General features: G+C 34.6%; 1 protein-coding gene across 1 annotated transcript; it reads left to right on the top strand.

Moving 5' to 3' along the window:
- Window positions 1–4,113: 4,113 nt before the first annotated feature.
- LOC139851372 (putative glycerol-3-phosphate transporter 4) lies at window positions 4,114–12,532 on the top strand. The gene is made up of 5 exons (XM_071840398.1): window positions 4,114–4,433; window positions 6,884–6,887; window positions 9,338–10,046; window positions 10,946–11,485; window positions 12,492–12,532. Exons 1-5 carry the CDS (start codon window positions 4,114–4,116, stop codon window positions 12,530–12,532), a joined length of 1,614 nt encoding a protein of 537 aa, XP_071696499.1.
- Window positions 12,533–13,113: the final 581 nt, after the last annotated feature.

Raw genomic sequence — 13,113 nt, 5'->3', positions numbered from 1 at the left:
GTGAGTTCATAGTTTTAATATTACACATAATTCGTATATCAATGTGGATTACAAAAGTTCAGTTGTTTTATTCAAAACGTTTATCAATAGGTTTTACATAAAAGGTGGATCACAAGATTTCAGTTGTTTCATCCGAAACGTTTATCAATCGGTTCTACAAAATTGAGCACCCTGGTAACTAAACTTTAACATTTATATAATTTGTACCCTTTGTATAATCATCTTAATAATACACGCAAACCAACGTGTACGCTTCTCAAATAGCATACGTCCGTTAAAAGGCTAGTGCTCTAGCTCGGACGGGGATGTCAAGCCCTATGGATCCATATACAACTATTCGCGCCCACCAGTGCTTATAACCGGCAGTTACTAGTTACCAAAGCTAAGGGATTTTCGGTTCAAACTCAGTGTAGAATTTAGCATGTACTTGTATCCATTGCGTTTAAAATTAAGTGCATGTATTCTCAGCCCAAAAATATAGATTGCAAAAGCAATTAAAAAGGGAGCATATGAAACTCACTCAAATCAGTTTTAGTTTTTGTATTCATTTTATAAAACAGCGCATGTATTCTCAGCCCAAAAATATGTATAAAAAGGGATCAATGAACTCACTGTTTAATATTGATATACAATATTGTAGGAAAGCACGTAGACGCATCGGAGATGATAAACACGAGGTTTGATTCACAAAAATACCCCCGAACATTACCCATAATTTTCTTGGCAATAACCCATAATTTTCTTAGTTCTAGCTCGCTTGGAAACCATTTTGAAAGTGACAAGCTCATAACCTCGTCGTAGTATTTTATGTATAATACTAATTAATAATAATAATAAGATTATTATTAATATTAATCTTAATAATAATAATAATAATAATAACAACAATAATAATAATAATAATAATAATAATAATAATAATAATAATAATAATAATAATAAAATAAATACGGAGTAATATGTATGTGTGTGTGTTAATGTGTCGAGCAAAATGCCATTTTATAGCATCAGGCCAGACTTTTGCCTCCATGCGATCGCATGGATTTATAGGCTTGTGGCCATGCGATCGCATGGCCTCAGATTCCAGCTCACAAATTTTTGTTTTCTTGTTTGTCGACATAATATTAAATTAATATAAATATAATTTATATAATTTATATAATTAATTATATATTATATTAAATTTACGTGCATAGTTGACTTGTAATTTTTGTTCCGATAAGTCGTACGTCATCACTCGACTTATGTCCCGGTTCCGGTTTTTCGAATGTCCTTTCGTACCTTTAGAACACTTTCATTTTACGTTTCGTGTCACGTACCTTTGTCAAAATATAGCCTTAAATTATTCATAAACTATACCACTCATAGTATAACTTAAACTTTCAAATGTTTTGGTCATTTACTTCTATAAATCATCGTCTCGCTATTTGTTAATATATACATATAATATATACATTTTCATTTTGAAATAGTGTTTTACTGTAGCAAAGTTACTGTAGCAAATCACTGTAGCAAAGGCAATTTCACTGTAGCAAAAGTGATTTTCGAAAACACTGTAGCATTTTGAGTAATGTGGCAATTTGAAAACACTGTAGCAAATTAGTGTTTAACTGATTCATCTTAAGCGCTTTAGTTAACTTATCTAAATATCAATTGAATCAATAAACGAATGTTACTATCGTTTATTATATATATGTATATATCTTTTTAATATACATAAATCATTTTTTAAATACACATTGGAAGTTATTTATAAATAAATTTTAATAATAAATATTTCAACTTATCATATACATTCAAATAGATATTTAAACCAATAAGTTTAATGTACGGTATCAAACAATTAATACATTGTTACCTTTTCATGTTATAGTATATATGTATCTATTTACATATAATTGTTCGCGAATCGTCGAAAACAACCGAAGAGTATTTAAATATATAAAAGTAATTCAAAAATTTTGAGATTCAGTTTTACAGACTTTGCTTATCGTGTCGGAAATGTTAATCATACAAAGATTAAGTTTAAATTTAGTCGAAATTTCTGGGTCATCACAGTGTTTGATTTAATATAGTGTATATTTATGTTATGTATATATGTATATATACGGCTATAAATCAAAACAAAAAAGTTTCCGTTGCATGCATGTGTGGGTGGGGTGAGTACACGTCGGCAATTTGGTTCAAACACGTGTTCATTTGTTGTGTGCTAACTTCTAGCACGCGTGCCACAAACACCACCAACACGCCGCGCTAACCCGTGTTGGGTGGCGTGTTGGTTACAAAAACCGTGCAACACGGGTGCGTTAGAGACGGTCTAACTTTAAATATTTTTATTTATATTAAATATTATTCGATATAATTTATATAAATAGATTAATATTCAAATGTATTTTACTAATATAATGTTCATTAAATATTATATAGCACATAAAAAATAATTTAAAGTCAATGTTAAAAAAAACAAAACTTCTAAATTCAAAATATGACTATTAATATAAGTTGAAAGAAGTATTGCTAAAACTGAAAACGAGAAATTTTAGATATAAAATATTCGAATTATAGTAATACTTCACAAATAAGTTTTCAAAAACTAATTTTTTTAAAAATAGATTAATTTCAACTACATCGATCCATAGTCACATTATATAACCTATGTAATAATTTTATTAAACAATTGCATAAGATACATATATACCAGTATAAAACATACATTAGAAGCAAGCTATTTTAAAAACTACCTTAAACATTCGAACTCGAACACGTCTACGTTTCTTGAAAGTAAAATCATCTGTTATCTCAAAGGTAAAAAAAATCTTTCTACAATACCCCCTTAATATAAAAAATCAGACACTTCTTAAGAAAATTGTAACTCATTGTGCTACAATATATATATATATATATATATATATATATATATATATATATATATATATATATATATATATATATATATATATATATATATATATATATAATTGTAACTCATTGTGCTACAAAGTCTTGTTATAACAATTTTCATTGATGAGAATACTTTTCTATTCTTGAAACTCAAAGAGTTAATATACGACGAATCAATCATTCAACAAAGAGTACACTTTCGGCCTATCAGTTTCTTAGTTTCTTGTAGGCTTTTACATAACTTAGTAATTGTTTAAACCTCTTATAGATAATTAGGCAAATCTAACTTATAATGCTGCAACTTCAAGTTTTAACTGGATACTTTTCTTCTTTTTAGAGTCTAAAGGAAAGATAGTTTTTACTAATTTATAAAATTGTAATTTAGTATCAGAATTAAAAATATGTAATTAGGCCAAAAACTATAAAAAAAATATACATATTTTTAGGAGTCAAACAAATAATTAAAGCGATATTAAATACGAATATAATTTATGAATAAAGACTACTGTATATATGTAGAGGTGACAAAAAAAAATCTAGATGGCATTATGATCTTTGGTTGTCTTGCATGTTTTTATGAAGGCATTACAAAAAATTTATAAAAATGTACTCACTTCGTTTCATATTTATTGTTACTAGAAAAAATAAATAGTTTAAGAAAATGTTATAAAAGTTTTGTTGTTTCTGTTACTCTCCAGTTTTACTCTTATCTTTTTTCTTCCCTTTAATTATATTAACATACAATAAATTTTAACTTCTTTTTATTTTTTTCTATATATTTATTTATGAATAAAAATAATTATTTATTTATTATTTTGCTGTATATTTATTTATGAAATGAAAGTTAACAATTAATTTAAAACATTTTAAAATAAAATAGTTGACTAATTTAAATTAGTGACGGAAGACACTAGTATGAGTAGATTTTAGTGTAACAAAAACTAGCAAACTAAATTTCGCTATCCAATTGTATTCCTCTCATCAAAACCAACCCCATTCTTCTCCCGCCAAATTCGGTTTCTTTCCGCCAAATTCGCCCTTCACACACAACACACAAACACATTCTAATCCCATTTACTTTTCATCATTCGTTTGATTTCACCATGCAACAAATCTTTGTTCGTACAATTCTATCATTTTTTATACGTATAGATTTGTAATTCCTATAAAATTAGGGTTTACATTCTATTTATTCATTTAGATTCATAAATTATGAGTCGGATGAGAGGAATACCTCCTGGAATTTTGTTAATTAGAAAAATCAGAGGTAAAGATTGGAGCTTGAAAACGTATAGATATATAATTCTGTTTGTTACTTTTATTGCTTATACTGCATATCATGCTTCTCGAAAACCTAGTAGCATTGTTAAAAGTGTATTAGATCCACACCCTAATAAATTTAATGATTCTATGAATGGTCATCTTCCATGGCCTTTAGGAGACCTATTTATAAAATCTGGAATTAATGATACTCTTAAGGTGGATTCATATGAGAATGATGGATGGGTCCCGTTTAACGGGAAATACGGGACGTCGAAATTGTTGGAAACTAAACTTGATTTTGGGCTATGTGTTTTAGATTTGGGCTTGCAAGTATACAAATATTTTGGATCAAGATTATAGCCCATTATGTAGAAGCTTCTTGTAATATGTAGTAGTGAAAGTGTGTAGAATGTGTGTAGAATAATCTTGTAAAATATCTAGGTCTAGAAATACTAGGAAATATCTAGATAGTAGTAGATGATGGAGTGATCTAGACTACTCCATTGAGTAGTATAAATAGAGGGCTTCACCCCTCATTTGTAATCAAGCAACAAAGCAATTCAATAAGCAAATCAAGTAATAAACAAAGCCTTCAAGATCAATCAAACTTCTAAATCATCAATCATCTCTTCCACAAATAATATACATAACCTCCTATTTCCAACAAATTGGTATCAAGAGCTTGGTTCGACAAGATGATGTCCAACAATGTCATCACGTTTCCTCGCCTCACAAAGGATAATTATGATCGATGGAGCATCCAAATGAAGACCTTCCTAGGTGGACAAGATTTATGGGAGATTGTGGAGGAAGGCTATGAGGAACCTGCAGAAAAAGGTCCTCTCGGCAAGGAGAAAAAATTAATGAAGACGAACGATCAAAAGGCTCTTTCCATCATCCAACAAAGTGTAGATGATGGAGCTTTTGAGAAAATTGCAAGTGCAACCACCGCCAAGAAAGCATGGGAGATCTTGGAGAATTCTTATAAGGGAGTTGATAAGGTGAAAAAGGTTCGACTACAAACACTACGAGGTGAGTTCGAATCCTTAAATAAGAAAGACTCAGAATCAATTTCTGATTATTTTACAAGAGTCTTGGCGGTTGTCAATCAATTAAAGAGGAATGGCGAAACTTTAAGTGATGTGAGGGTCATTGAGAAAATTCTTAGATCATTAGATTCAAAATTCGACTATATAGTCGTAGCCATTGAAGAATCTAAAGATCTAGAATCAATGACTATCGATGAACTCATGGGTTCACTACAAGCCCATGAAGAGAGGTTCAATAAGAAAAATAAGGAGCCTTTGGAGCAAGCTTTACAAGCAAAACTCTCTTTCAAGGAAGAGAACAGTGAAAAGACTCATCAAACGAGTCAACGAGGTCGTGGTCAAGTACGTGGCCGAGGACGAGGGCAAGGATATATCAAACGTGGAGGTTATAGTTCTTACAAAAATGAAGAAAGAAGTCAAGATTTTCACCCGACAAGAGGTCGTGGGAGAGGTTACACAAGTAGAAAGCCAAGGTATGACAATTCTCAAACCAAATGCTATAATTGTCATAAATTTGGCCACTATGCTTCGGAATGCGAGAAGTCAAACAATTACGTGCAAGAAAGAGCAAATTTTGCACAAGAAGATACTGAAGCCGTGGAAAACACTTTGTTACTAGCATGCAAAGGTGAAGATAACAGAGAATCAAATTTGTGGTATCTCGACACGGGTGCAAGCAACCATATGTGCGGTGACAAAAACATGTTTGTGGAGTTAGACGAGGTAATTAGTGGAAATATCACCTTCGGAGATTCCTCTAAAGTCCCGGTTAAAGGCAAAGGTAAGATTCTCATCCGCTTGAAAAATGGAAGGCATCAATTTATCTCTAACGTGTATTATGTGCCCAATATGAAGACGAATATACTGAGTATTGGACAACTCTTGGAGAAAGGCTATGATATTCACATGATAAATCGTACCCTTTCTTTAAGAAACCAAGAAGGAGGTTTGATTGCTAAGGTGCCAATGTCAACGAATAGGATGTTCATGCTAAATATTCAACATGACATTCCAAGATGTTTAAAAGAATGTTTCAAAGATAATTCTTGGCTTTGGCACATGAGATACGGGCACTTAAATTTTGGAGGCTTAAAATTATTATCGAGTAAAGGAATGGTGAAGGGTTTGCCTCCAATTAATCATCCGGATCAAATATGTGAGGGATGCCTTCTAGGAAAGCATTTTCGAAACAGTTTTCCAACAGAAGCTTCTAGTAGAGCGAAGAAACCTCTAGAACTTATTCACACGGATGTGTGTGGACCCATCATCCCACCGTCTTTTGGTAAAAATAGATATTTTCTTCTATTCATTGATGATTTTAGTCGAAAAACATGGGTCTATTTTCTAAAAGAGAAGTCGGAAGCTTTTGGAATGTTCAAGAAGTTTAAAGCATTTGTGGAGAATCAAAGTGGTCTCACCATAAAGGCGTTGAGATCCGATCGTGGAGGAGAGTTCACATCCAAGGAATTCAAGAAATTTTGTGACAACAACGGGTTACGACGTCCTATAACTCTTCCGTATTCACCTCAACAAAATGGTGTTGCGGAAAGAAAAAATAGGACCATTCTTGATATGGCCCGGAGTATGTTAAAGAGCAAAAGGATGCCTAAGGAGTTTTGGGCTGAGGCAGTGGACTGTGCGATCTATCTATCAAATCGCTCGCCCACTAGAAGTGTCAAGAACAAAACGCCCATTGAAGCTTGGAGTGGAAGGAAGCCCGGCATCTCACACCTTCGAGTGTTCGGAAGTGTGGCATATGCTCATGTGCCAGATCAGAAGAGGACGAAGCTCGATGATAAAAGCGAGAAACTCATATTCGTGGGTTATGACTCAAGTTCGAAGGGTTACAAGCTATACAATCCCAAGAATGGTAAAGTAATCTCAAGTCGAGACGTGGTGTTCGATGAAGAAGCAACATGGGATTGGAATGTTCCCGAAGAGGAGAACTACGACTTTCTCCCTTATCCATTCGAGAGTACTGCAAAGAACGAAGAATATCTAGAAGTTCAAAAACCTTCTAGTACACCATCTCCGCACTCTCCACATACTCCAACCACTACACCTAATGAAGTGACACCAACATCAGGAGGAAAATCAAGTAGGCTACAACATCACACAAGGAGCATTGAGGAGTTGTACGAGGTAACTCAACCTATGGAGGATCTAACATTGTTCAGCCTTCTTGCCGATTGTGAGCCAATAAGTTACGAAGATGCAGCAAAAAGCCAAAAGTGGAAACGTTCCATGGACGAGGAGATTCAAGCAATCGAGAAGAATGATACGTGGGATCTTGCTACACTTCCAAAAGGGCATAAGGCTATTGGTGTAAAGTGGGTGTACAAGGCTAAGAAGAATTCCAAAGGTGAAGTTGAAAGATACAAGGCAAGGTTGGTGGCGAAGGGATATAGTCAACGAGCTGGCATAGACTATGAAGAAGTATTTGCTCCCGTCGCTCGTCTAGAAACTATAAGATTAATAATCTCACTTGCGGCTCAGCATAATTGGAAGATTTATCAAATGGATGTCAAATCCGCGTTCCTTAATGGCCACTTAGAAGAAGAAGTCTATATAGAACAACCTTTGGGATACATCGTGAAAGGCCAAGAGAATAAGGTGCTGAAATTGAAAAGGGCCTTATATGGGTTGAAGCAAGCGCCTCGAGCATGGAATAGCAGGATAGACAAGTATTTCCAACAGAATGGCTTTACAAAATGCCCACATGAGCATGCTCTCTATACCAAAGTAAGCAAGGAAGGAGATGTTATGATTGTGTGCCTATATGTGGATGACTTGATATTCACTGGCAGTAATCCCAAAATGTTTGAGGAGTTCAAGAAAGCAATGGTTCGGGAGTTCGAGATGACCGACATTGGACTTATGGCTTACTATCTTGGGATCGAGGTAAAACAAAAGAAAGAAGGAATATTCATATCCCAAGAAGGTTATGCGAGTGAGGTGCTCAAGAAGTTTAAGATGAATGAATGCAAGACAATGAACACACCGGTGGATTGCAATCTCAAATTGTCAAAAGATGATAAAGGATACTTGGTGGACCCAACACAATACAAGAGTTTGGTTGGAAGTCTGAGATACCTAACCTGCACGAGGCCAGATATTCTCTACGGAGTTGGACTAGTAAGTCGATACATGGAAGCACCTACAATAAATCACTTGAAGGCAGCCAAGAGGATACTTCGCTACATCAAAGGTACGATTGACTATGGCCTGTTTTATTCGCCTTCTAATCACTTCAAGCTAGTTGGATACAGTGATAGTGATTGGGCTGGAGACAAAGATGATCGTAAGAGTACGAGTGGTTTCGTGTTCTATATGGGAGATACGGCGTTCACATGGAGCTCGAAGAAGCAACCCATTGTGACTCTGTCAACGTGTGAAGCCGAGTTTGTTGCAGCAACATCGTGCACCTGTCATGCAATATGGCTCAGGAAGTTACTAAATGAGCTTAAGTTTTTTCAAAAGGAACCTACAGAGATATATGTGGATAACAAGTCTGCGATTGCTCTAGCAAAGAATCCAGTCTTCCATGATCGAAGCAAACACATCGATACAAAATACCATTACATAAGGGAGTGTGTTACAAATAAAGAGGTGCAGATAAAGTACGCGAAGTCACTTGACCAAGTTGCTGATATTTTCACAAAGCCCCTAAAACACGAGACATTTAAGAGATTGCGGAATATGCTCGGAGTGACGAAATCAAGTTTAAGGGGGGCTGTTGGAAACTAAACTTGATTTTGGGCTATGTGTTTTAGATTTGGGCTTGCAAGTATACAAATATTTTGGATCAAGATTATAGCCCATTATGTAGAAGCTTCTTGTAATATGTAGTAGTGAAAGTGTGTAGAATGTGTGTAGAATAATCTTGTAAAATATCTAGGTCTAGAAATACTAGGAAATATCTAGATAGTAGTAGATGATGGAGTGATCTAGACTACTCCATTGAGTAGTATAAATAGAGGGCTTCACCCCTCATTTGTAATCAAGCAACAAAGCAATTCAATAAGCAAATCAAGTAATAAACAAAGCCTTCAAGATCAATCAAACTTCTAAATCATCAATCATCTCTTCCACAAATAATATACATAACCTCCTATTTCCAACAGAAATTAGGGGAAATTGATGTTGCATTTCTTGCTGTTTATTCGTTAGGGATGTATGTTGCTGGACATTTAGGTGATACTTTGGATCTTAGGTTGTTTTTAACAACCGGAATGATCGGAAGTGGGATATTCGTTGCGTTATTCGGGATGGGTTACTTTTGGGACGTGCATCGTTTTTGGTACTTTTTATCTATGCAAATGTTGGCGGGATTGTTTCAAGCGACAGGGTGGCCGTCAGTTGTTGCAGTTATTGGAAATTGGTTTGGAAAACGAAGAAGAGGGTTGATTATGGGGATTTGGAACGCGCATACGTCCGTTGGGAATATTAGTGGGTCCCTTCTTGCTGCAAGTGTTTTGGATTATGGTTGGGGGTGGTCGTTTATTTTACCGGGAGGTTTTATTGTTGTTGCAGGGATTTTCGTTTATTTGTTCTTAGCTGCGTATCCTGAAGATGTCGGGTTTCCGTATCCGAGTGATTCTTCTCCGAACGCAAGAGGGTCGATTCGTGATGATAGTTTGTGGGATGAAGGTTGTACTTCGAATGATGAAGAAGCTCCTGTTCCTAGAATTTCGTCTGTGAATCGAAAAGGGGTTGGATTTATTGGAGCTTGTTTTATACCTGGTGTTATTCCGTTTGCGTTGTGTTTGTTCTTTTCGAAACTTGTGGCTTACACGTTCCTCTTTTGGTTGCCGTTTTATTTAAGTCAAACAGGTACCTTCTTCACGCGATTTATATGATTTCATTCGCGTTACAATGCAACTTATCTGTACTCTAACTTAAATTGTAGTTTTATTGTAAGGCTATAAATGCATAAATTGCTTGTTGTAACAGGTCAAACAGTTAAGTTTTATACGGGTTGGGTAACTTGTAATACTATTTGTCTTCATTTTTTATATTTGGGTTTATACGTTGACAATTCCCAAGTGGTCGGAGCCACGAGTTCCTTGCAAAAGGTCTTAGGTTCGAATCCCGTCCAAACCGAATATATAGTGGTTGCCAGGGATGGGTTGGAAACAACCATGGAGTAGAGAGTATGGTGTCGGATTACTTGCCCTCCCGGGTAGCCCGAACATGAAAAATCTTCTAACTTTTTTTACGTTGACAATTCCCTTTGGGTGATTTTTGACATGTTTGAATTGTTTCCTTTTTAGCTATATGGACTGACCCTTAAAAGTCAAAATTGACTCATCTAGTTACTTTAAGTAACCTATTCTTGTTCTCTAATGGGTTTTATTGAGATTTTTTTGGAGTGCCTTTGATTGCCTCGTAATTGAATGGTTCAATACTGAATGTTGAACCGTTCAACATTCAGCGCGTTTGCTACTAACAACTGAGTGACAAATGATGCCGAACTGTTCAACAATTTGTGCTGAACCATTTAGAGTAAAATACTCACTTAACCATTCAGCACCTCCATAATTATTCATATATTGAACCATTTAGTGCTTACTCATTATGTTTTATCAAACGCAACATTGGTGTATCATCTTCTTCATTTTTATTATCTGAGGGGTGATGGATAAAATACTTTTATGTATGTTTTAACACATCTGAATTCATTTTAATAAGTACAAATTAAAGTTTTCATCTTTTTATTGGTAATTATGCAGAAATTGGCGGAGAGCGTATGTCAGTAAAATCTGCAGGAAACCTATCAACGTTATTTGATGTAGGCGGGATTTTTGGCGGAATTTTAGCCGGATTCATATCAGATAAACTCAAAGCGCGGGCCACCACAGCAGCCAGCTTTATGTACGCTGCAATACCATCAATGCTTCTGTATCGTTCATACGGGAACATATCAAAAACCATGAATATTATACTCATGATTATTGTTGGCTTATTTGTAAACGGTCCATACGCACTTATTACAACTGCAGTATCTGCAGATCTTGGTACACATAGTTCGTTGAAAGGCGATTCACGAGCCCTGGCTACAGTAACCGCTATTATTGATGGTACCGGTTCGATTGGGGCGGCTTTGGGCCCGCTTTTGACCGGTTTTTTATCAACAAAGGGATGGGATGCAGTTTTTGCAATGCTTATGATTGGTGCTTGCATTGCGGGTTTACTTTTAAGTCGTTTGGTGTGTACTGAACTCACTGAAAGAACTTCCTTAATTAGCCCTCGTAGACGGAACAGTGGTGAAGGTATGTATCCTTTTTTTTTTTTTGTAAATGTATATATGTAAATAAGGGTCAATTAGATGATGATAGATATTTCGTATAAATATGGGTCGGAAATGGTCATAAGATAACCCAGATAAGGCCTCGTTACACTCAGAATTCCTCCTTTATCCGTTTACTTGTTTACCTATCTGACATTTGCACAGTTACACATCTGATTATCTAGTTGTTATAAGCTTTAAACAACAATACCACATCCAAACACTACATCTGTAGCAATGTTGTAAAAAGCCCCGATTAATCCCAGTTACTCATTTTAAGAACAGACTGTTCCGATTTTCCAAAATTCTTTTAGTTAATCGGTTAACGTCGGTTAGTGGGTCAAAATCGGTTTTTTTTGTCAAAGTCAATCAAAGTCAAAATTGGTCAACATTTTAACATGTATTTTAAACTAAATAGTAAGAGCTTTTTTTAACAAATGAACGATTATGTTTATGTTTTTAGACAATTATATTAAAGTTGAAATTTATTTTTCGGGTTAAAGCTACAAATAGGCTATATATTTTCTCAAATGTCCCGATGTCGCCCATATACCCATTTGCATCTCACTGTCGGCTATATACTTTCAAAAAGTGTACCAATGTCAACATTTCGTTACCGGTTATCTGCTGAAATTTATTATTTAAAGATATAAAAAGTACAATCCTATTAGTCCCCGGTTAATCCTCGAATTGCAGATTACTCCCTCCAAAGTCCCGACAGAGTAATCCCCCGAATAACGAGTATCTATAGCTGTTTAAGTATGTTTTGTTACAGTTGATTATCTGTTTTTATTATTAGATACAGAGTTTTACATAACGACTTTCAAAAAATGCACGCCCAAACACCCCATTATATAAAATCATCCTATAATCTGTCAAATATCTTAATAAATGCATAATATGAAAGATATTTTGGGATCTGTGTGTTGCATTAGGGAGCATTTGTTACTTTTCGTTTTAACTTATTTAAGTTGTTTCGCCAATTGCAGCTCCTTTATCTCAATCACTTTTACGTGAGGGGAGGAGGTAGTCTAAAGCGAGCATTACCGACTCTTTTTGGGATGTCAAGAACAAATTACAAAGAAGATAGAACGAGAAGATAGCCGTTCGAAAAAAAAATGTATCACTCAATCTAGGCTTCGAAAATACTATCAAAGTATTTTAGTCCACTCACTAGATTATAACAGTTCCCTCCTAACTCGTTCTTATAAGATTTTGATTAACAAATCTATACTCTTATTCTTCTACAATACATTTCATTGAGTTTTTTAAACTCTTTCAAGTAAGTAATGCGTTGATTAAAATGAAGTTGTTGCCATGACATCAAAAAAACATGTGGTCATACATGCTTGGTAGGTGGCTACAAAAAAATAGAATAGTAATGTTGACATCTTTGGCTCCAAAAGTCATACACATTACATGTGCAATTTTTTTTTTTTTTTTTTGAAAAGCAAAACTTTTATAATTATAATCACAAATACAAGGATGGGAGCATCCATGACTAGCAGCCCCAAAAACAGTTTAAACATGTGCAAATTTACCCACCGTCCAACAGAAAATATGAAATATATTTTTGAATGTAAACAATACTTTATCTTTCTATTAATTCAT

Source organism: Rutidosis leptorrhynchoides, chromosome 6, assembly GCF_046630445.1.
Source record: "Rutidosis leptorrhynchoides isolate AG116_Rl617_1_P2 chromosome 6, CSIRO_AGI_Rlap_v1, whole genome shotgun sequence".
NCBI classification, from domain to species: Eukaryota; Viridiplantae; Streptophyta; class Magnoliopsida; order Asterales; family Asteraceae; genus Rutidosis; species Rutidosis leptorrhynchoides.
Note: the sequence above shows the minus strand (reverse complement) of the source record. Positions and strands in the feature narration are given on the sequence as shown.

Coding starts and splice junctions, on each gene's coding strand:
- LOC139851372 (XM_071840398.1), top strand. CDS start 4,114: ATGAGTCGGATGAGAGGAATACCTCCTGGAATTTTGTTAATTAGAAAA. Junction 10,047..10,945: donor GTTTTATTTAAGTCAAACAG/GTACCTTCTTCA, acceptor GTAATTATGCAG/AAATTGGCGGAGAGCGTATG. Junction 11,486..12,491: donor TAGACGGAACAGTGGTGAAG/GTATGTATCCTT, acceptor CGCCAATTGCAG/CTCCTTTATCTCAATCACTT.